Below are 23,844 nucleotides of genomic sequence, written 5' to 3' on the forward strand. Positions count from 1 at the left end.
ACTCATTGGTTATTGATCCTTTCTGTCCCAGGGATAACTATTGCCTTCTTGTGTCCTGAGAACTTGGCTTTCTGCCTGCTGGCACATGCAGGTTGTTGGTTCTTATGTATGGAGGCAGTTCAGCCATCAGGCCCCAGAATATGGTTGGACAGAAATGTGGGTTGTATCCCATTTGCAGCCTACCAACTGTTGCCAGCTCTCAGAGGAACTGTCCAAGTACTTCATTCTTTTGGCTATCTTTGGGAGTGGCTCTAGATCTTGGGAGTCTATTTTGGTGGTGTTCAGTACTGCCAGGAATAGTTACTGTTTGTCCAGTTTGAAACTTGATAAGGTATTTGAAAGAATTTTTTTTTTTTTAAAGTAACTTTATGGTCAGAAGTTGGCTGAACTAGAAGCTGATATTCAGAGCCAGACAGAAACTTTTTAGGCTTTCTCCCCTCCCCCACCCCCAAGCTAAAAATAAAACTATGTACCCAGAGGGAAGAAAAAAATATTCCAAACAACTCTAAATCTAGAACATAGGAATCTTTTAATTTTTATCTTAGTTGAAGATCTTCTCCCTGATATAAAGAAGCAAACTGAAGATAAAGTAGATGGTCAAGAGGATGATCAAAAGGTGGTACTAGGCCCATTCTAGGCCCAAGACAAAGCCACTCCTGCTGGGGGTGCCACCTAGGCAAACCAAAACTTAATAACTTTCACGTCCAATAAATGCTCTGCTTGACCAGAAACGCTGTATATCCAGTCAGCCAATCACCAAATACCAAGCAAACTCTGGTCTCTGTACTTACTTCCTTGTTCCTTATTCTTTACCTCATAAAAACTTCCTGCCTTCCACCCCGTTTTGTTGTTCTCTGAACCCCTGCAAATGGAGACTGCCCTCTTCATGAAATGTTAAATGAAGTTTGTTTGGATTACCTAAATTGTCATCTTTAATCATTTTAAATAGTTTGCAGACCTGTCTTAGTCTAGTTATTAGAAAGTCTTAGGCTAAAATATTTTTGATGCAAAGATGTCTAGGCTACACATGTAGGGTTAGCTAAACAACCCATGACAAACTGTAATTCAAAACACCAAAGCTGACATTAGCAGCAATTTATAATTAAAACCAAAGGATAGCAGTGATTGAAAACCACAGTCAACCACTGATAAAACTGATGCTTAAGCACCTTCCCAAGGATTTTAGGAACTTTCAATACCTGTGGAGGTATCCAGGCTTAAGATACTTTACAATGTTGTCTAGTACTGTCTAGTACCCAGGCTTCCTAGAAGACACTACATTAGTCTATAGCAAATTTTATCAACATAATTTAATTCAAACACTCAATTTCAGAAACCCTTTATAAACTCATATATATTGCTTACCTTAATAGTATCAGGCACTAGTAGAAATGGAAGTCAACAAATTTTAAGTCATTGACTTGTAAGAACTTTTTTGGATTGGTTTCACAGCCCACTAAAAGACAATACTGGTTGACATAAAACCCAGCAATCTCACTACTGGGCATATACCCTGAGAAAACCATAATTCAGAAAGAGTCATGTACCACAATGTTCATTGCAGCACCATTTACAATAGCCAGGACATGGAAGCAACCTAAGTGTCCATCAACAGATGAATGGATAAAGAAGATGTGGCATATACATACAATGGAACATTACTCAGACATTAAAAAGAAACAAAATTGAGTCATTTGTAGTGAGGTGGATGGACCTAGAGTCTATCATACAGAGTGAAGTCAGGCAGAAAAAGAAAAACAAATACCGTATGCTAACACATATATATGGAATCTTAAAGAAAAAAAAATGGTTCTGATGAACCTAAGGGCAGGGCAGAAATAAAGACACAGATGTAGAGAATGGACTTGAGGACAGGGAGAGGGGGAAGGGTAAGCTGGGGCAAAGTGAGAGAGTAGCATTGACATACATACACTACCAAATGTAAAATGGACAGCTAGTGGGAAGCAGCTGCGTAGCACAGGGAGATCAGCTCCGTGCTTTGTGACCACCTAGAGGGGTGGGATATGGAGGGTGGGAGGGAGATGCAAGAGGGAGGAGATATGGGGATATATGTATATGTATAGCTGATTTACTTTGTTATACAGCAGAATCTAACACAACATTGTAAAGCAATTATACTCCAATAAAGATGTTAAAAAAAAAAGATAATACTGGTTGAGGTATTAAAAACAGTAACAACTGGAATCTCTATAAAGCATATTTTGCTTTCTGCAATAGGACAGAGGTGGAATTTGTCTGAATCCATAGTTTTATGTATAGAAGGGAATTTGATTTCTGTAAGTCTCTTCAGAGCACAGTCTATAGTGGCAAAAAGAAAAAAAATCCTCCTGTAAGATGAACGTCAAAACCTTTATTCTGGACTTTTTGTATTTTGGGCTTTTCTAACATACACCCTCATCAGTAAATGCCTTAAACAATCAGATTAGAGAACCAGCATCATTGCCAAAGCATGGGACCTGGTGGCTCACTGAGCTTGTTGTCTCTCCTATTAAGAATGCCCTGATTTTCTTTGGGAAAATGTCACTTCTCATATAAGTACCTTCCCCTTCCAAGGCTGAGACATTTGTTTAACCCTGGTTGATCCTTATATTCCATCCCCTCCCCTCAGTGAGAACTAGGCTTCAGCCACTGTTTTCTGACTGAATTTTCTGGCTCACTTGTCTTGGATTAAAGGCAGTAGAGGACATGGGTAAAGAATTCACATTCACAAGTATGCTCATATATGGCAGACGATATTAAAATAGCCTTTCTTCCACACCACATTTGAAAATGTGGGAAAGATAGAATTTTGCTAAATGTTTAACTTCTAAGGAAGGATTTTTTTTCTAGGACTCAAATTAGGACTATTATTCTAGTTAAAAACACATTTAAGAATCAAAGAGAAGGCTTTTCCCACCCCCATCAATTAACATCTAGAAAATATTCAAAACGGAGTTTTAAAAATACTTGTAATATCTGAGAGTCAGAACTTTCCAAACTTTATAGGTGAAATTAACATAGGCAAACTTTCAAAGTGACTTATAAATTCCCCACTTTTTTTGTCCCCCCCCCACCCCCCCAAGCCCCACCTCTTCCAATAGGTTTCAGACAAGTAGAATATTTCATGGCATCTTTGGTTCTTCTTTCAGGGGGGTGGGACTCCTCGATTGAATATTATCTATCACCCTCTTCCTTCCTGTTTGCTAAATTAACTTTCTGCTTAGTTAAAGCTGGTGAAATCCATGTGTTAGAGTTTTTAAAAAAAGTTTTCCTATTATTTTATGGACTAGTAGATCATCCCTATATGTATTGATTTTATAGAGGAACACACAAAGGCAGTAATGGAGACCCGAACTAGTTAACATTCTACTGCATGACATAATTTTTCCATTAAAAATACCTTGTTGTGGTTAAAATATTCACAGTAAAAATTCATCAAAGCTGATTTTTATTAAAATCAAAGCACCAGTTGACTCCCGCAAATTAAAAACAACAACGAAGACTACTGTCTCAGATATCCTTCACAATAAGTGAAACCTTCATGGGCAGAGAAATCTGTGATCTGATTGGCTAGCATTATTCTCACTCAAAAGCATGAGCCACCAACCTGTGAATTTTAGTAAATTCACACCAAAGATGAAGGGGCAATATAAATAAAAAGACATGAACTCTTAACTTACATGAGGTTATATAATACTTTAAAAAATATGTATATGCATGGTTATTTTAAATGAGGGCCTCTATTTCAATAATTAGATGGCTGAACTCATGGTTATGTCCATAATTTTAATGGTCAATCAGATCACTCAATTTCTCTCATTCATAACAGATACAGATAAACAGAAAATAAATATACCTTCTATTTAAACCTAAAAACCTTTTGCTTCAGTGCAGCAACCTACTGTTGGGATTCACGTTCACTTGTAGATCAGGCCTCAACAAAAGGGGGAGTTCCTCCTTTCATTGTCTAACTAGTCTCTCCACGGAACCCCAATTTAAAAGCTTAAACACTGTAACAGAATAGAAAGTCGAAACACAAATTCATAAATGGAGCAATCGGCTATATACTCACCCTTTTGACTGTGGAGTGAATCTTTTTTGAAAGCATTTCTAAGTTGTATTACATCTACACTACTGTGTAGTAGTAAAATGTGGAGCCTATTCTTTAGCTTGGAAAAGAAAGTAAAGCTACCAAGGGAAGAGGACATTTTCCTCTCAGGACCTTCCAATTTCCTACACTTCCATTCAGAAAAGATAAGCAGGGCCTGTTAATTTAAAGGACAAAATAACTGCATTGCCAGGTGCTGAAGTACAGTAGTATTTTGAATTTAATATGGTATACATTATCCATTTATACTTCTACCAAAGCCATGTAAGTCACTAACTGTGTACTGGGTTTCCTTTTTGCTGGAAAGATCAGATGCTTGGCACCTGGGAAAGCTTTCGATGAGTTTCCCAGGATTGAGTATATTCTAGCTGCCACATGGCCTGCTCATCATGTGATCCTATTCAGCATTGGGGGGTCTTGCAGATATGACATAAGGCTATTGGTTCTAAATCCAGAGGGTAATCTCCTGGAGTTTTTGATCAGAGGTAAACACTGGAGTTTTTTAAGTTTAGGTCAAGGTTGCTTGAGTTGCACTGACCTTCTGAAAGGAATGCTCTCCAAATGGGCATGAGGTATAGTTAGGCTCATCTTATAGCTTACTACTATTATAGTTTAAGGACTACTTTGCTGGGATCCACCTGGACACACAGGCACCTGTTAATAAGGTCATAGGACTTTAATTTTCAGATCATTAAGAAAATGTTATTTGGAGAAATACTTTTAGTATATATTATGTATGATTACAGGAAAGATGGTTTTCAAGTGCCTTTCATTCTGCAAAAAAATGATAAAGGTGAAAGAAAAACATTGTTTGAAAAGATTAATATGGCACTGAATAATAACAGTGAAAGTTTTGGGTATATTAGTAGAAATTCTGGCTCAGATGCATTTACAAAATTATAATTTTTCTCTCTTAAGTGCTACTTCCCTTTGTGATCATCCTCAAAATTTACCTGTGGTGCCCTGCTTTAACTCAGGAGACAAGTATCGGAGAAAAAACTATCATAAGAATAGTATTCTAAAATAAAAACAATAAACTTATTAGGAAAAGCTCCACGGCTGCTGTGCTAAAAATGCTGGAGCAAAAGAAGACAATTGGTGGTATATGCACTATTATCAAAATTTGTTCAAGTCTTTGGAGAATAAATGTCAAACACATATTCAAAACAATACAACAACAACAACAACTACCACCCTAAAACACATATTTGGAAAAGTGATTAAGACTTTTTAACCTTTAGTACATAACTGACATATTATGGACTAAACCTAAGTGTACACAGAAAAGATGCTCTTGCCAGGAAGTTCTTTTCTCATTTTATCTTTAGCAGTATCTGAAAACCCAGTGACTTAGCCACAGGATATTTTCAAATTGTCCATTTTAAGAACTAATGCCTTGTGGATACAAGCAAATCCTCTAGGTTTAATTCATGGGAGATGACACTATCCAAAGGATAAAATTCTTTCAAGTCAGCTATATTTTCATTCTATCAGCCTAGAGAGGAAAATTTCCTCAGCCAATTAATGTTTTATAAATAAAGGTTTACTTTGGCAAACTAAAAAAGTTCACATATAAGTATACTGTCAATTGTTAGATTAGCAAATGGCACAATAATTTTCTTCTATCTTAACCTGGTTTCCTTCTTTGATACTGAACAACAAGTAAAAGGAATAAATGAAAGTCAGTAAACTAGCTAGGTCTGACCCATTAAGAATATGCTTGCCCTCAGAAGGTAGGTCTTTTGTATCTCTATCGGGAGAATGAAAATGAAGTCCAGAATTAAGTCAGATGAAAGATTCAGTTTGAGGTTCTGACTCTGAAGAATGGGAAATAGATGCTTCAGAAAAAAATGTAAATTTCACTCTAATTTCCTCCAGTTGCCTGCTCCCAAATTCCACAACACACTTCATTCCAATTTATGAAGACAGATGAAAACCACAAAAACTGGTCCCTTCCAGGGGAATTTATATTTAATGCCCAATAGGGTATAAGTTGAAGAATCCTTACATCAAATACGGCACACACTGCTGTATTGCATATTCTGGACAGGTCCACTAAAAGCCATACTGAAAACAACGAGTCTTGTTATAAAAGGATCACCTGCACAGTTAAAAAGCAAACAACAAACCACACATAGACACACAGCAAAACCAAACGAGTACACTTACTTCCTCAGTGGAAGAAGGTAGGTTTAGAAATGTACGAAAAATGGGCTTGAAAACCTGCTATACCAAACACACCGCTATAGACAGGAAAAAAACAAAAACAAAAATCAAACATCTGTTTTCCTTTTTCTTTAATACAATTGCCATCTTACATGATATACTATTAGGTGCCTTCTTAATAGCATCTAATCTACTTTTTCGTTGCACCAGTGGGCATCCTAGGATAGAACTCTTATTACCACTCATATTCATTGGAGTACTGCTCTTACGTACAGTACACCTAACTCATGGTTGGTCCATAGTTAATGAGTAGTGGTATTTTCTAAAAATGGATTAACGCACACATCCAAACCACATTAAATTTTCAACTTAGAGTTCAAACAAAGTCTATTTCCTTTCTATAGTTGCTATCACTCCAGACTGCAGTTTGAAATCCAATAAGTGGGGAGAATGTCTTTTTATTTTGTTGTTGATGCTTCTTTCTTTATTCCTTTCTCCTTCCTTCCTCCCTCTTTTTCTTTCTTAATAAGAAGGTTAAAAAAAATGGGTTATTAAGGAAATCAGAGTCTAGTAAACATTGAAAACTTAAAGTGGTGACAAGCTCTTCTTGGTAATGATGTTAAATTACTGACAAAAATGTTTTTTGAAAACAAAAAAAAATCTAAAAACCAGCACACGCCAGTGGTGTTGCTTATTTAAGCAACTGGCGTTCCTCTATGCTTTTGAGGCGTTTCTTCCGGGGCTGTACAAAGTCATCATCTGAGTCATCACTAAATTTATTATCTTCTGATTCATTCCTGAATTCTACTTTAGGAAACCGTTTTTCTGGATAAAGGTTCTTCAGAAGTTCTTCAAAATAGCTTTCAAGTTTTATACCAGCATTGGCTACTTCTGAATCAGGCTGTTGAATAAAAATAAGAATTAAAAAAAATTTTTAGATAGTCAATAAAGTCGTGGATTTCTCACATTTTTGTTCCCTTCTAACTGAAGATTATGAATATCAGTGGATTGTTTTGGAAAAAATGTTTATGTATAGCTTTGATATAAAGTAAACAAAAGTCTGGGGCTAGACAAAATCTAGAGAAGATCAGATAAGAAGTAAATAAAAGGCTTTGACTCATCTGGATTACCAAAGAGATATCACAGAGATGCCATAATCAGAGAATCATCTAACAGGTATTTTTAGAACAAATTAAATGAAACGTGGAACTCTGGAATGAGTAGCCAATACAAAGGACAAACTATCAACAAAAGGCTATAAGTCTGATAGATGTTTAGATAAACTAACAGATGATAAAGTTTTTGAGAAAATTCTTAATTAAGAACTATCTAAACCACATTCTTAATATTTTAATATCAACATCACAAAGACTAAACTCTGGTGAAGTGCCATATTTCAAGAAATAAAGGTGCTTCTGGGTTAGATAAAAATATTTTCTAAATTGTTTTCAAGTTGTCACCATATAATAAATCTTTGAATATACATGTGGATAAAGTCTTCCTAACTACCTCTTTCATTCCCTGACAGACTTGAACTTTTGGTTATTTATGCTACCACAGATAGATATCTTGATCTCCTCGTTTGTCGGTAAGGTGTTTGGTTTAACATTACTTTCACATTGCTATTATTTTTTTTTCTTCTCACCTCATTGAATTCAGCACAGTTTTGAAAGATCAATCTAAAATCAGCTACAAAATCTTCAGGCTTTGTATACATGGAATAATCTTCTTGTAGTCTTTTCTTGATGGTTGACAAGTCCATTGGATTTTTAATTATTTTGTAATAATCTGGCACCTTTCAAAAGATATGAGATGCTATAATAAATAAATTCTACCTGGTCCTATATAAATCCTATAAGAAGTAGTATAAAATTCAGATTGTTCTCATTGCTTTTCTCTGTTCTATTTTGTCATTGATAAGGAAATCTATTCAGCAAAATTTACAAGTGCCTGAATGCTTCCACACACTGGTAAATGTTTAGTGTCACTTTTATCAAAAATCTTCACCAGTTATTTTTAATGAAAAAAACTTACCACATTTTCCCTCTTACTATTCTCCTTCATTATTAAACAAAAAGCAATCACTAGAAAAAGTATTACTTCTAGTAAGATTTGACATGCTTTTGCTGCATGTGTTATAGCAAGTGGGCTTTGAATCTGGGTTTGAACCCCAGCTCTGCTACTCACTAGCATTCTCCTGGGTAAGTTACTGGGTTCAGTCATTTCACTGAACCTGTTTCTTCATATTTCAAATAGAAATAATTCTACCAATCTCATAGGATTTTGTAAAGACTAAATGAGATGATATATATTAAGAAAAAGGAGGCTATTTTGCTGCTGCTATTAATGCCAAATGTAACTACAAGCCAACATCATAAAAAGTGCCAAATTCTAGGTTAACTTTTTAAATGAATAAAGTTTTTACTGGCATATTTTTGCCCTGGCTCTTTTGGGTACAAAGGGCCCTTCCCCCTAAAAACTGTTTACAGTGGATCCTTGAACTGTGCAGGTACACTTATACACAAATTTTCTTCACTGAATTCATACTATATTACTACAGGATCTGTGGTTGGTTGAAGTTGCAGATACAGAGGGCTGACTGTAAAGTTATATGCAGACTTTCAACTGTGCAGAGAGTCGGTGCCCCTAACCTCTGTCTTGTTCTAAGAGTCAACTGTATTCCTTTTTCCTATCTCAACTTCTCAAAACTTGTTTTCAGGACAGAAGTTCACTGTTTATCAGCTCAATGTATTTGCTAAGCTTGTTTTCTTTTCTAATGTTGCATTAAATTTTCTAAATTTATTGAACTGTTCAACAAATCTATTAGCTTTTTAAAGGAATTTCAGACCTCAGAGAAGAACACATTTTGAGTAGCAGGCCATTTCCAGCACTCTAAAATTATGCACTGAAGTCACATCAAATTTTAAATATGAAGCTTTTTGAAGTCAATGGTAAACACACACAAACACACACCTCTTCCTCTACTGTTAAAGTCTACTTATTACTTGAAGTTTGGACCTATAAATCAAAATGTGTACAGAGATTTGGAGAGGTCTTTATCTCAAATGGCAAGTTTTTTTCCCAACAGCTTTAGGATATATACCTAAAACTCCTGAGAGAGAAACAATTGATAGAAATCATCCCAGGGAATAGTAGGTAAAATACATGAGATGAGAAGAAAGAATATATGAGAAAAGAAGTTTTGGGCCAGTTTGTTAACCTTAAAATGTGCTTAAGATTAAAGCATGCAGTATGTATTAATAAGCTTTAAGATTTGGATTAATGTAAGAAACTTACTATTGAAAAATGGTACAGAAACTAGATTGTCATAAATTTCAGAAAAATCATCCCACTGTACAAAAAAAGCACAAAATAACATCCATACTTACAGTTAGAGGAACTGGGTCTTGAAAAGCCAGGCTCATTTCATGGCAATAAAGAAATAAAAGTAGGCGTTCACACTTCTAAGCAATAAATAAATAAATAAAATGAAAATATAATGAAATAATGAAGTCACGGCTAATTTTTAGCAACAACGTTACAGGTCTCAAAGTATCAGAATAAAGGTTAAAACCAGATGAATACAAGAAAAATACTGATACTTGGAGCTTTGCTGTCCATTTCAATCATTTACTACAGTGTACTGTTTGACATTTTGGGGTGTATGTCATATATGAGAGCAGTCGTTATAATTAGAGGAACAAAAGCAGTATCACTAGAAACCTATCTGAAGTTCTTTAAAAATATATTTCCACTTCTCTCTCCAATTTGTGTACTGAATTATTAATAGTACACAAATTAACAGAAGAACATCCATCTGTTGAGATCCAGATATGGAGCCCCTGCCAGGGGGTGTTGGGTCCTAAAGACCCGCCTCTGAATGCAGATGGTTCCATCATGTACTCTGCTACTTCTCTGCTTACAAGTTTACCCCAATAAACACTGTGTAGCAGTGGCAGTGCATGCTTCAGCTCTCTCTTGCACGACAACTTTCATACTGACTGTTCTACTTAATAATTTAGCAAAGGAGCTTCTTTAGTGATAAAGAAGTGTTGACTTAGTAGCTTTAAATGTTAATTACAGTTAAATATATTAGCTAGCTTTGAGGTATAAATCTAGTGCCATTTGGTGAAAGGATGTAATTATTTCCAGGAAGAGTAAACAGAAAAACCCATCTCTTTGGTGCCAATTCTTAACAAATTCTGAGGAAGAAAACATATCTGAATCAAACCCGAAACTGACTAAAGGTAGACTAAATTTAAAAGTCTAAATCTGCCATTATTTAAGACTGTTATTTTTTGTGGAAAAAGAGTACTAAAGAAAAAAGCAGTATAAAATTGGACTGAATATACACTTCTTTGATAAAGACACATCTGCATTACAGTAATGCATCTAACCAAAACAACTTTAACAGTCTAGGTTGGAAACTTACCCTTTTATCTATTGGTGTTAGTTTGATAAGGCCTTCAGTTTTCTTTTTTTCTGAGTTGTGAATGGGAGCATCACAATCATATTCAACCTCTGGTTTAGATAAGTCTCGGCAGAAAGTGCAAATCCACTCTCCACTGTTGGGGAATAAAGTATCTGGCTGAGTTCCTAATGCATCATTGCTCTCTTCACCACCTCCCTTTCCCACCTCCCTCCATGCCATCTATTATGCAGAATTACTTATTTGGCATCAGTGTTAATCACTGAGGATTTAGCACACATCTGCTTTGTACGTGGCACCATGCTGAGTGAGCTTGCAAGCAGAAATAGAGTTCACAGGCCTAAGTGGTAAACGTTAGCCTAGTTAAGGAGGCATGAAATATACACAAAATAAAAAATAAACACACACATTAATCTATGGCTGATGTGAGGCACAACTGACCTTTCCCCCTAAATGATTTAAGAAAAAGAAGCACTCTTGGTACTGTTCTTATAACTTTAAAATGATAAATATTTATTTATTTATATATATATATTTTTTTCGGTACATGGGCCTCTCACTGTTGTGGCCTCTCCCGTTGAGGAGCACAGGCTCTGGACACGCAGGCTCAGCGGCCATGGCTCACGGGCCCAGCCACTCCGCGGCATGTGGGATCTTCCCGGACCGGGGCACGAACCCGTGTCCCCTGCATTGGCAGGCGGACTCTCAACCACTGCGCCACCAGGGAAGCCCTGAAATTATAAATATTTAAAAGTACAGCCTTGGAAGGGACTTCCTGGTGGTCCAGTGGTTAAGACTCCATGCTCCCAATGCAGGGGGCCTGGGTTCGATCCCTGGTCAGGGAACTAGATCCTGCATGCTGCAACTAAGAGCCCGCATGCCGCAACTAAAAGATCCCTCATACTGCAACTAAGACCCGGCACAGCCAAAAAAATAAATAAATATTAAAAAAAAAAAAAAAAAAAGAGTCTTGGGGACAAGGCTCACTTAAACAAACAAACAAACAAAACCTACAGCCTTTGAAGAACTAAGATATCAACCCAATGGCTCTTCTCTATGACCATGATCATCTCATAGGGTTTGAGAATTTACTCAAGGTATTTGTGAACAATACAGCTCAATGGCTGGCAAATAAGATGCACTAAATTATGGCAGTGTTGTGCATAAGGATAACACTTTATGGTACTTCCCTTGTAATAATTTAAAGGGCCAGTTATTTTTTTTTCTCGTCATAACAGACTAGGTTTTTCAGAGAAGCACTGGGAATGGGAGGCAGGGTATGGGAAACCCTGTGTTGAAAATTTTGGCGTATGCATTTATGCCAAGTGGACTTCTATTTAAGTTTTTACAAAGGTTTTATGTTACAGTGATCATCAAAAGTTTACTGCTGTTATTATTTATAATGAAAGAATGTAAGAAAGGGAAGCAAGCACCATCTTACCTTGGAAAATTTGCCAATGTGGGCACATGACAAGAGAGGTGGAATACTTTGGGACATTTCTCACAGCATAGGAGTTCCCCTCCGTTCTGACAAACTGCACACCAGTCCTCATTGGGGTCATCCTCTTTCCTTGTCTCTCCAACGTGAAGGGGTGACTTCTGCGAGGCATCTAGCCACTCAGACTTTCCATTTGAGGAATTTTCCTGGTTAAGTCCAGGTTGATCTCCTGTGCTGTCAGGGGCATCTGATCTTAACACAGACTCTTCAGATGCAGAGCTCTGACTGCTATTTAAGAGCAGGGAGGTGAGTATGCTTCTTGGATAGTTGGTCTGCAGTGGAAAGAGTTAACATATGCATATGGGTATCTTAAACTGCCATTCTTTATTAGCACTACTGCAATTCTGGACTGCAGTCTGCCCACTCATGAGCACCTGGTTATTTCAAAGGAGTCTGTGAATCTGCATGAGACCAGAATACGTTTACTGCTAACTGTCCCTAATGGTAAAGAAGACATGGACCTCTACTGAAAAATATCTTCAAAACAGAAGATCAGCAGCTGTAACAGGGTATGGATAACACAGGGAAAATCTTTGAATCTGCAATGGCTATAGCAACGGGTGGGTACTGTAGAAGTCAACCACGTGAACTATAAATACATTTTACTGGAGCTGTTAATTCAAAGTATATCTAAACACAAAACAGGCCTACTGTAGATTTTTTATCATTCATAAAAAGGTATACTGCTTTAATTCTTAGAAGTAATTTCACCTCTGCAAGTGCCATTAATAACTTTAAAATGAACCTAAATGTTACGTTTGAGCCTAGAATGGTGAAAATTTCAAATTAATAACAAAATCTATTATCTCCTTTAAACATTTTTAAACATTTTGAAGTAATAAATGTAGATTTAGTTAAAAGCACAGGTATATAATATCATTCCTTGGAGGCAATTATTTTCAAATTATTTAGCTTTTTCCTCTGCTATTTACCTCCATACTTCTAAACAGTATGCTTATAATTTTTCAGATTTTCAAAGTTAAACATATTTTCAGTTTTTTTTTTTTGCGGTACGTAGGTCTCTCACTGTCGTGCCCTCTCCCGTTGCGGAGCACAGGCTCCGGACGCGCAGGCTCAGCGGCCATGGCTCACGGGCACAGCTGCTCCGTGGCATATGGGATCCTCCCGGACCAGGGCACGAACCCGTGTCCCCTGCATCGGCAGGTGGACTCTCAACCACTGCGCCACCAGGGAAGCCCTTCAGTTTTAAATGTATATATTTTCTCTTCTATGGAAGGTCAGATTTTTCCTTCCTGATTCTCCACACCCTCCTTATACTTACACACACCATTCATACCATCCTCTGAACATAGTTTTATTAAGCACTGTTTTCTTTTTAGTTGGTAGGCGCCAGTATAACTGTTTATAGCCAGCATCTATTCCAGCTGGTCAGTATCATTGCTGTACTGGTTAAGTATCCTGAAAAATCAATTTTTTGTCAAATGCATATTCACGTTATGTCCTGATTATATCTAGTTTTTATTTAAATTTGTATTCAGGTGTTTGTTTATATCATTATGACTATATACTGTTCATTGCATAACCACAGAATGTACTATGACTACACTTCCTTTTTGTCTAACTTTTTGTTTTTCCTGTGAGTCAATAATTACCATATTTTAAAATTTAATCCATTTGCTTATTTTTCTAGATATCTAAGTCATTCTCACAATCCCCAACAGGGTTATAAAATGTTTCTCAATACTGTCAAAGCATTTTTCTCCCACTACATACATTCCTAATGGAGTCTTCTGTCCTCCTCCTACAGGGTGTACTGGAGGAGCTGTTGTATTGGGGACTAACTACCCTTTTCTTTGCCTCTCTTCTGTGTTAGATCCCAGAAATGGGATCTTATGTCTTTCTCTTTCTGGTTTAATTTATTTTTGATGAAGCATATTCTCAAATATCTTCCTCAAATATCTTCTCAAATGAGTGCATGGAATTAAGTTTTTGAGAATCTGCATGCATGTCTAAAAATGTTTATTTAATCTTTACACATAATTGATAATTTGCCTGGGTACAGAATCCTGGCTACAAAATATCTTTCCTCACAATTTTGTTATTTTCTCTATTGGCTTCCAGCTTTGAGAGTCTATGTTGAGGACTTGGTGACACTATGATGTCTGATCCATTATGTAAGGTGTTTTTTTCCTTTGGAAGCTTTTAGAACCTGTTTAGAATCTGTTTAGAATTCTGAAATCGATGAGGATATGACTTGAGTCTTTTTTTCATTTAATTGTTCTGGTACTTGGTAGGCCCTTTCAATTCAGATGCTCATGCCCTTCAGTTACAGGAAGTTTCCTTGTATTATTGCTTTGGCAATTACCTTCCATGTGTTTTACTCTGTTCTCTCTTTCAAATGCCCAACCTCCTCATTTAACCTCTGACTTTTCAAACTCTTCTCCCTGTTTGCCATCCATCTTTTTGTTTTGATCTACTGAAAGATTTAAATATAATAGTTTTTATCTCCTACGAGCTATTTAAAAGTTTCTCTCATCCTATCCCTCAAGTAGGAGTAGTATTGCAATCATAATATAATTACATTTTGAGCCCTAGATTCTTCATCTGATTCTTGTTTCACTATAACAACAGGAAAATCATAATTTTCAGGTGGTCCACTGTTTTCTTGTTTTATTCGGATTGGCTCCAACATGACCACTGGGACTTTGTGTGTAGAATCAGCTCCTGCTGGTTTGCTGGAAGAGCCAGAGCTATAAGTATAAGAAAAAAAGAAAGAAAGAAAGAAAGAAAAAATCTAAGAAAGCTACCTTAAGTATCTTAAAACAAGGTATAATAATAGCTTTTCGGAGTAATGCTGTATCTTCACAGCAATGGTAACTATGTTACATCAGCAATAAATGATACATAACTGAAATGCATCTGCTGTATGCAAAACAGTTTCATTTATGTATAAAAAATGTTCCACATATTAACCTATCAAAATGGTTACATTACATACCTGGAAAGGTATTTAAATAAATTTAAATAAAACCTGAATTAAAACTGACTTCAATATCCTGAGGCTCTAAAATTGGGCAGCCAGATCTTAGAACTATCTTAGAATTAGCATCTTTTTTTAGGATTTTCCTTTCGTTCTCAAGTCAGTGACAAAGAGAAGTCTAGGCTCACATTAACGATTTACTGTCACAAAGTGTGAAGATAATTAACTAGGTTCATAATTTACTGGTGTTCTGCTATTTTAAAAAATGTAGTGCAACAAAAAAGCCATTTACAGATAGCTACTCTGTTCTCATAGGATTAAAGGCAAACTTTTCCCCTTCAGAGTATGCTACTTCCATACAATTAGGAAAGTAAGAATTGGGTTCACTATCTAGGAGAAATTTGCAAGCATTATGAGTGGGTGTGTAACACATAAAATACAGTTTCAACAACTGTAAAACAGAATCAATGTTTGGTTATTAGAAATGTCAGAACACCAATTTTAGTATAAAATTATTATTTGTTTTCCCTAAGTTTTTATTTGTGCATGTTCCTATATAGTGCAGTGTGTTACACAGAATTCATTTTTGTTTTTTCCTTGCTATTATACTAAAGTCAAATGTATTTTCTTATTTTCAACAAATAAACATTTTTGTATCTCTAAAGATAAAATTGTACTCTACTAAACCCATTGATTTATTACATTAACATATAATATATAATAATTATTAAACATTTAACTTAAAAATAAGGGAAATTGCTTAAAATGTATTGAGTACCAAAGCATGCTGAACACTGGCGAGAGAAATCTAGTTACAGATTTTATAGGCTAGAGAATAAGTTAAGTCAGTTTACCTTCCTCGGCTCCCAACGCTGGAGGCACTAGGTGAACGTATTGGTGGGTGTACACTTGTCATAGTAACAGGTCCTGAGATCATACACATTCGTAAAATGAATTAATAACTGTATTTAATTCCTACTCAATGTTCTCACTTAGTACTACATTGAAACTGGAAACACATAATGAAACTATATAAAACAAGAGTAGCTGCTGAACTCCCAGCACAGTCTAAAGTCCCCCTAAACTGGCAGGGCTGTTCAACCTCAGCAGTACTGACATTTGGGCACAGATAATTCTTTGATGTGGGGGCTGTATGTGCATCGTAGGGATGTTGAGCAGCACCCTCGGCCCCTACAGTTATTAGATGCCATGGCACCTCTACATACTCAGCATGCAGGGGTGTGACAATCAGAAATGTCTGCAAACACTGTCGAATGTCCCATGTTAGAGTAACCAGGGTAGGAGCTTAGTGAGGACACTAATGCCAGCAAAAGCTACAGAGGACAATAAAAAGTTGGTAGGGCTGGTATAAAAGCAGTCCAAGAGAGAAAGCCCCACAGAGGCTAATGAACAGAAGACACTGAAGCAATGTATAGAAGATACTTTGTCCCTTGCCTGACACAGAGTTAGTACTGGATAAACGTTAGCTTTAGTAATAGTGCCAAAATGGTTTCCAGAAATGTTTTGTCAAGTTATACTCCCACCAGCTATGTATCAGAGCACTTGTCCCATCACATCCTCATCAATGAGTATTTTCACTATTTAAATCTTTGCTTATTCAATAGTTACAAATTATGTCTTTTTGATTTTATAATGACTACTGGTGAGACGGAACCACCCATCTTTCTTCCTCTCCCCTGTTTTACTAACTAAATGTATTTCCTCTTTAGGGAATAATCTACTCATGTCCTTTTGCAATACTGTGTACTTTCCTTATTAATCTGTATGAACTTGTTACATAATTAAACAGTTTCTCTACCACATTTTGTCAACAATTTCCTTTCAGTTTATGTTTTAAATAAGTACCTCCTTTAAAATTCGACAACTGCTTAATTATGCTTGTATGACTGGTGAATGGCTTAAGAAACTCTCCTCTTTCCTTATTTTGGTCTAAGGCATCTAATTTGTCAAGGTCTCCGCGAGTAGCATTAGTCAGAGTGCCTCTCTCTTGAAGGAAATATCCAAAATTCTTGAACACAATTAAATAGCGAAAAAAACCACCAAAAAGAGTGATTGTCACTGATAAATTTTGATGCTAGGAGAATTCCATGCAAAAAGAGATGATACTACAGGCAAATTATCAAAAAGAGAAAGTACAATACTAATTTCCTCCTGGGAGCACTATAGTGCCCATAAGTTCTATTCAAATTGAAAATGTACAGAGGTTTAACTTTTGCTTCCCACTTCGAAAGTACATTAATTATAAAGAGTACCCAAAACACAGACCCATTTTAATCATCCAACAGAAAAAGGGAGGAGGCATAGGGTGATTTTTTAAAAAAATTATTATAAATAGAATAAAAACTGAAAAAAAAAAAACACTAATAAAATTTTTAAAAAGCCCACTTTACCTGTAAGGCCTGGAGATGGCACTGATGAATTCGGTGACTGGACGGTTCTGTTTGAGGGTGGTCTTGGCTGGCCATGATCTGTACTAGTATCTTTCCTCACAATATTGTCCAGCATAATAGTACTTGAGCAGTCAATCTGATGAGAAATTATTTCACAGCATTGTGACTTTGCAAGTTAAAAGCTACTTTGAATTTATAAGAAAACTTTAATAGTTTAATTATTATCAGGTAATAAAACATGTAAATATCATATTTGAGAAGTTCTGATCCATACTTTCCCCATAAACAACCTTGAAAAAAGCTTTCACACTTCTTAATATTTCACCTTAGTAAATATACTGAGTCACACTATTTCAGAAGTCATGAGCCAGGAGAAAAGAGTATTGTGTGCTACACCCTTAAAAATTAAAACAAAATTATAAAAAGAAATTCTAATAATGTTTCTTAATTTATTTAAAAATAATAAAAGGTACCAATTTACAAAAAAGCAAACTTGGTAAGAGTAGCACAGTTTCACATTTTGCAAATTTATTTATTGTCTGGCTTAATAACAGCCAACTGGAAACTTGTATCTTTTACTCAGTCTGCTGAGATGTGTGGTTTTGGCTGAAGAATAAGAAGAAAATCTGGTCTTACACAGAGAGGACCTTGTAGAGCCTCTAAAAAGGTTGTACGGACCATGTCCTTGGCCCACACTTTGAGAACCGATGCTCTGGTATGCACTAGATTGATGAAACAAGTCTACGCATAACACATTTTCAGAACAGTAACCTCACTTAAATACATTCTTAATGTTTGGTATGAAAAAATTGATCCCTTAGAGATTCCTGCTTTAATGCAACAGGTATACAAATAATTGACTGCTTTCCTAATTGACTGCTAAGCTAAAATATCGATAAATTTCTACTGAATAAGACTTTAACACATTGTAATTCAACTATTCTTCAATGAAAAAATTAAAAAAATATTTGCATCTAAAGTATTAATTTCTGCTGTACAGAAAAGTGATTCAGTTATTCATACATATATTGTTTTTCATATTCTTTTCCATTATGGTTTATCACAGGATACTGAATATAGTTCTCTGTGCTATGCAGAACTTCATTGCTTATCCATTTCTATATATACCAGTTTGCATCTGCTAACCCCAAACTCCCAATCCAACCCTCACCCACCCCCCTTTAGATGCAAGTATTTTTAATGCTTAAATATACCATTTATTCCCCAAGAACGTTTTTGTGATTAAAATCCAATTTAATAGTTCCAGCCTTTCTCAATCAAGATTCTCCAAGAGAATTAAGTCCTACAGTCCGAGGGCATAGACTGTATATAATGAATTTACTTCTTGCCTCTGCATCTAGAATGGTACTACTTATGAACCATCCTTGGGAGGACTGAGGAAATAGTCACTCAAATCAGTTTCTTTATTCTGTGGTTCAGATGAGGAATTTCAGTTGAGAAAGCTGGTGGACAAAGGGTCATCTGTATCTGAGGACGGCAGAGGAAAATTTACTTTTTGTGGGTCCTCTTTCAGTAGGGGAAGGAGGAAGTACACAGGGTTATTTATGTTTAATATTCTTTGGGCACTACCTTGGCCAATACTTTTCAGAGAGTGCAAAAAGTACTGGAATGACTAAATTTGTTAGATCTTAATGTAAAAAAACTTATTTACATTGTGGAATAATCCTAAAAGCTAAAATAAAATTATAGGAATGACACACAGAAAGTTTCCCTATCGATCGCCTATGCATGAAAAATACATGTACTCTACCCATTTAAAGTATAAACAATTATTTTAAAAATGAAATAACTCTGGTAAGGTTAATGATGCAACTTTTAGGAAATATTAGTTGATCTCAGTAACTTGAAAAACAAACTAAATAATACAAAATTTTAGATTCCTTCACATCCTACAAGATTTCTTAAAAGTTTTTATTGTCTGTATGAGTGATTACCTTAAGCTTATAAGATGAGAAAAGGTAAAACAAGTATCAACTTATGTATAAAGATTTGTTTATTCAATGTTATATTTTCTGTCTTTGAAAAATATTTTTTAAAAAGTTATACTGACAAAGAGCTTAGAGGGTAAATGTGTTTAATTTAAATAAAAATGAAATCAGAGGTAATTTTGCACTGGTTAGTAAATGTTATCATTTCTATTATTATTATTATGATTTTTATTTGAGGGGAGCTCTTCCTGTGCCAGGCACTGGGCTTTACTTGCATTAGTTCATTGAGTCTTTTTTTTTTTTTTAACATCTTTATTGGAGTGTAATTGCTTTACAGTGTGTGTTAGTTTCTGCCTTATAACAAAGTGAATCAGCTATACATATACATATATCCCCATATCTCCTCCCTCTTGCGTCTCCCTCCCACCCCTCTAGGTGGTCACAAAGTACCAAGCTGATCTCCCTGTGCTATGCGGCTGCTTCCCACTAGCTAGCTATTTTATATTTGGTAGTGTATCTATGTCCATGCAACTCTCTCACTTCATCCCAGCTTACCCTTCCCCCTCCCCGTGTCCTCAAGTCCATTCTCTACGTCTGTGTCTTTATTCCTGTCCTGCCCTTAGGTTCTGCCCTTCAGAACTAATTTTTTTTTTTGATTCCACATTTACATGTTAGCATACAGTATTTGTTTTTCTCTTCCTGACTTACTTCACTCTGTATGACAGACTCTAGGTCCATCCACCTCACTACAAATAACTCAATTTCATTTTTTTTTATGGCTGAGTAATATTCCATTGTATATATGGGCCACATCTTCTTTATCCATTCATCTGTCGATGGACACTTAGGTTGCTTCCATGTCCTGGCTATTGTAAACAGTGCTGCAATGAACATTGTGGTATACATGACTCTTTGAATTATGGTTTTCTCAGGGTACATTTCTATTATTAAACTTGTCTCCATCTCTTCTGGTGTCTTAAATGTTAGACTCCTTCTCTAACCTTATTCTATTGTAATATATCACATTCCAGCAATTCAACCTTCCAGTACCTCCTCCCATGTCCTCACCCCTTCCTTCCCAGCTTAGATTCCATAATCCATCACCATAATCATTCATTTACAAACACTTTAACTCCAGTGCCCTGAAAGACATTCTGTAGTATGTTCAAGTGTTAATATTAATCTTTTTATTATTCCTGCTGTTACCATATTTCTAAAGGATAAAAACAACTTCTAAACACAAACGCACAGCCTATAATCCAACAAACCCATGCCTTTTACCAGATCCAAGTTCACTTAAAATTTTTGAAACAGATTCTTAGAATAAATTTTATGTATACTTACATCTGGAAGAGAAGGAAGATTATAGGGACCTCCCACGGGTGAGCTCAAATCAATCATAGGTGACCCAAAAGCCTTTCCATCGTATCCTGCTGCACTAGTAATGGTGGGACTGGAAGGAGTAGAGGACGTGCTGTTGGCAGCTGATGGGGTGGCCTGCCCACTGCTGACCTGCCACTGTGGTAGCAAGAAGGAAAGAAGAAAGGTTGTCTATCAGCAGGCCTGTAACATAAAATGTCCATCTAATCCCTGTTCCAGACACAAAACAAAGTAAAAGACACAGTCTGCTATTTGAATTCAACTGTAATTTTAATGGAAAGGGGAGAGGACACAAGTATATATAATTTTCATTAATCCTGTCCAAACGTAAAAAATAAAAAGAACTGATTTTTACCAGAAGACAACAGTTAGTATTCACAAGAAAACCACAGCACCCAATCTTGGAGAGCTTACACATATGGAAAAGAAATATAGACATGTACAAAGCAACTTCAAGGTAAAAATGGAGGGCTGAAAACATACATTTTCTTCTGTCCCTACCTGATACACCTGAAAGTAAAATGACAGTTAAGGGAATTTTTTTTTTGAAAAAGGCACTGACCCATAAAGACAAAGAAAACAGGGGAGAAGACAGAAATCACATTTTGGAAGCTGGAAGGCAAATGGACAAAAAGCAAATGAATTAGTCGTAGCCATTTGGATAAAGCTGAAATCTAAGCTGGCAGTGGGAAAAACAGAGAAGCAAATCAGCATATACTGTAGAACCCCTAAGAGCCTGAGAATTTGAAGCATAAGAGGTGAAACTGGGACTAAAACCAGGATGATCTGTTGAGAGTCTGTTTAAGAAGGATTAAATCTCACGTTCGTTTGCTACTTTACCTGTAGCTACCCCAAGATAATAAGGACCACCTCCACCTCTGCAAAAGAAGGCTGGAAATTAATTTTCTAGAATAGGTAAAACAGTCTTTGGGCTGACGAGCATCAGGCTCAGCTGAAGGCAGAAGTATTGCACTTGGGCTTCCCCAGTGGCACAGTGGTTAACAATCTGCCTGCCGATGCAGGGGACACGGGTTCGAGCCCTGGTCTGGGAAGATCCCACATGCCACGGAGCAACTAAGCCCGTGCGCCACAACTACTGAGCCTGCGCTCTAGAGCCCGTGAGCCACAACTACTGAGCCCACGTGCCACAACTACTGAAGCCCACGTGCCTAGAGCCCGTGCTCCGCAACAAGAGAAGCCACCAAAATGAGAAGCTGGCGCACCGCAAGGAAGAGTAGCCCCCACTCGCCACGGCTAGAGAAAGCCTGCGTGCAGCAACAAAGACCAAAAATAAATAGATAAATAATTTAATTAATTAAGAAAAAAAGAAGCATTGCACTGAAAATGACGAGTAAGAAACCATACAGACGCTGAATGCCGAGCTTCCTGCCCACTCTGCCTCCGGCCCGCTAATAATCTTCTTCCCCCAGCTGGCTTCAATGAGCAGCCAGGCCCTGCATTTCAGGCATGAAACAGAAAGATCTTTTGGGAATTGGACCACTACCTATGGACAGTGACCTTAGTAACTCTCCTAATAAACATGCCTAGCAAACCTCACGTAAGAGTGAAATTCAGCCATCAAACGTTAGCCCCACACCCTGGCTTTCAGGTTTTTTTTTCCCTAAACACCCATTTCTCATATACAAACAGGTACTTAAGCATCAATAAACATCTGAGGAAACTCTTTGTCATTTATGTTAGAGGCTGAAATAAACACATTAATAAAGGAACGCTACAGGGTATACAGAGATGGACCATGCTGCTATCTATACTTTACTTTGAAACCTATCAAAAAATGAGAAGGTTTGATTGACAGATGGATGGATAAATGGGTATATGGATAATAAGTGAGAAGGCAAATAGAGCAACCTGTCCCCTATACAACTCTTTCAACTTACTATGTTTGAAAATTTTTATAATAAAATATAGTGGGGGAAAAAGCCACTAAGAGGTATCTTAAGACTATGCAGGGGAAAAAACTCCCAAACTCAGTTTCATTTATATATGGACTACACAATATAGAGTGACAGTGATGGAAATATTCTAACTTTGAAAAATCTAATTTACATGCTCCACTGAAAAAACTAAGTAAAAAGCCCTGTGAATATGAATGTCATCTTTACCACCTACCCACCCCTCGTATCCATCCACCTGTCTGTGTCTCTCTCTCTTCCTCCTTCCCTCCCCAGAATAAGCAGTTACAGTTGATGTGTATCTTTCCAGGTTTTTTCTATATCTATATCTATATCTATATATATATATGAGATTTAAAAAAAAAAACAAAACCACAAAATTGAAAATAACTCACAAAAAAATCCGACAAAGTTTTTTGCCGTGTAGTATACTTCGCAGATCATATATAGTTTACTGCCTTTTCTTAATAGCCAAAAAGCATTTCCACTGTACAAGTATACTATAATTTGTTAAGCTACTCTATCAATTAAAACAAATTCCCCATTATCTTTTATCCTAGCTTGTTCATTTATTCATTCATGTTTAGACTTTTGACCAGGAAACATTTTTAAAAACCTTCTTAGAGTGCATGTCTACCCATTAAAAATAATACATAGGGACTAGGTGAGGAAATATTTGAGTACCCAGAATGCTCCAGGTGCTTTTATATACACTAGCACTAAGTCTCAGCAAAACTCTGCAAGGTACTCACTCTACAGTGGGGGCAAAGGAGACTTTAAAGAGTACACTTGTACAAGGCCACAAAAGTATTAGGAAAATAAACAGAATTTAAGACCAAATTGCAGTCTCGTCCCTTTTCACCTCACCTCTAATGATGAAACAGAGATAGGTATAAATTTTATTGAAAATAATTAAAATATTATTTTAGAAAGTATTAATATTTTATCGAAACCAAACTAATTATAAACATATACACACACACACACTTAGTGTATGTACTTTTAGAATACTACTTTCAAATCATTTGATTAAAATGAATGTCACAGAA

General features: G+C 36.3%; 1 protein-coding gene across 5 annotated transcripts in view; it reads right to left on the minus strand.

Moving 5' to 3' along the window:
• Nucleotides 1-23,844, minus strand: part of TRIM24 (tripartite motif containing 24) — a 114,262-nt gene that overhangs the window by 16,089 nt on the left and 74,329 nt on the right. For 3 of the 5 annotated variants that reach the window (XM_022580186.3, XM_022580180.2, XM_022580177.3), the window contains 9 exons: nt 20,847-21,020; nt 17,554-17,689; nt 15,997-16,069; nt 14,744-14,912; nt 12,145-12,473; nt 10,707-10,839; nt 9,664-9,738; nt 7,920-8,069; nt 3,432-7,175 (listed from right to left, as the gene is read on the minus strand). In XM_022580186.3, the coding sequence (XP_022435894.1) occupies nt 6,966-7,175; nt 7,920-8,069; nt 9,664-9,738; nt 10,707-10,839; nt 12,145-12,473; nt 14,744-14,912; nt 15,997-16,069; nt 17,554-17,689; nt 20,847-21,020 (1,449 nt within the window). In that variant the 3' untranslated portion in view covers nt 3,432-6,965. Of the gene's footprint in view, nt 1-3,431; nt 7,176-7,919; nt 8,070-9,663; nt 9,739-10,706; nt 10,840-12,144; nt 12,474-14,743; nt 14,913-15,996; nt 16,070-17,553; nt 17,690-20,846; nt 21,021-23,844 lie in introns of those variants that run through there. The other 2 variants (XM_089917348.1, XM_089917349.1) reach the window with 2 other exon arrangements.

Source organism: Delphinapterus leucas, chromosome 9 (assembly GCF_059928025.1).
Source record: "Delphinapterus leucas isolate spDelLeu-1000000601 "Yukka" chromosome 9, BTC_Dleu_Yukka2, whole genome shotgun sequence".
Lineage (NCBI taxonomy): Eukaryota > Metazoa > Chordata > Mammalia > Artiodactyla > Monodontidae > Delphinapterus > Delphinapterus leucas.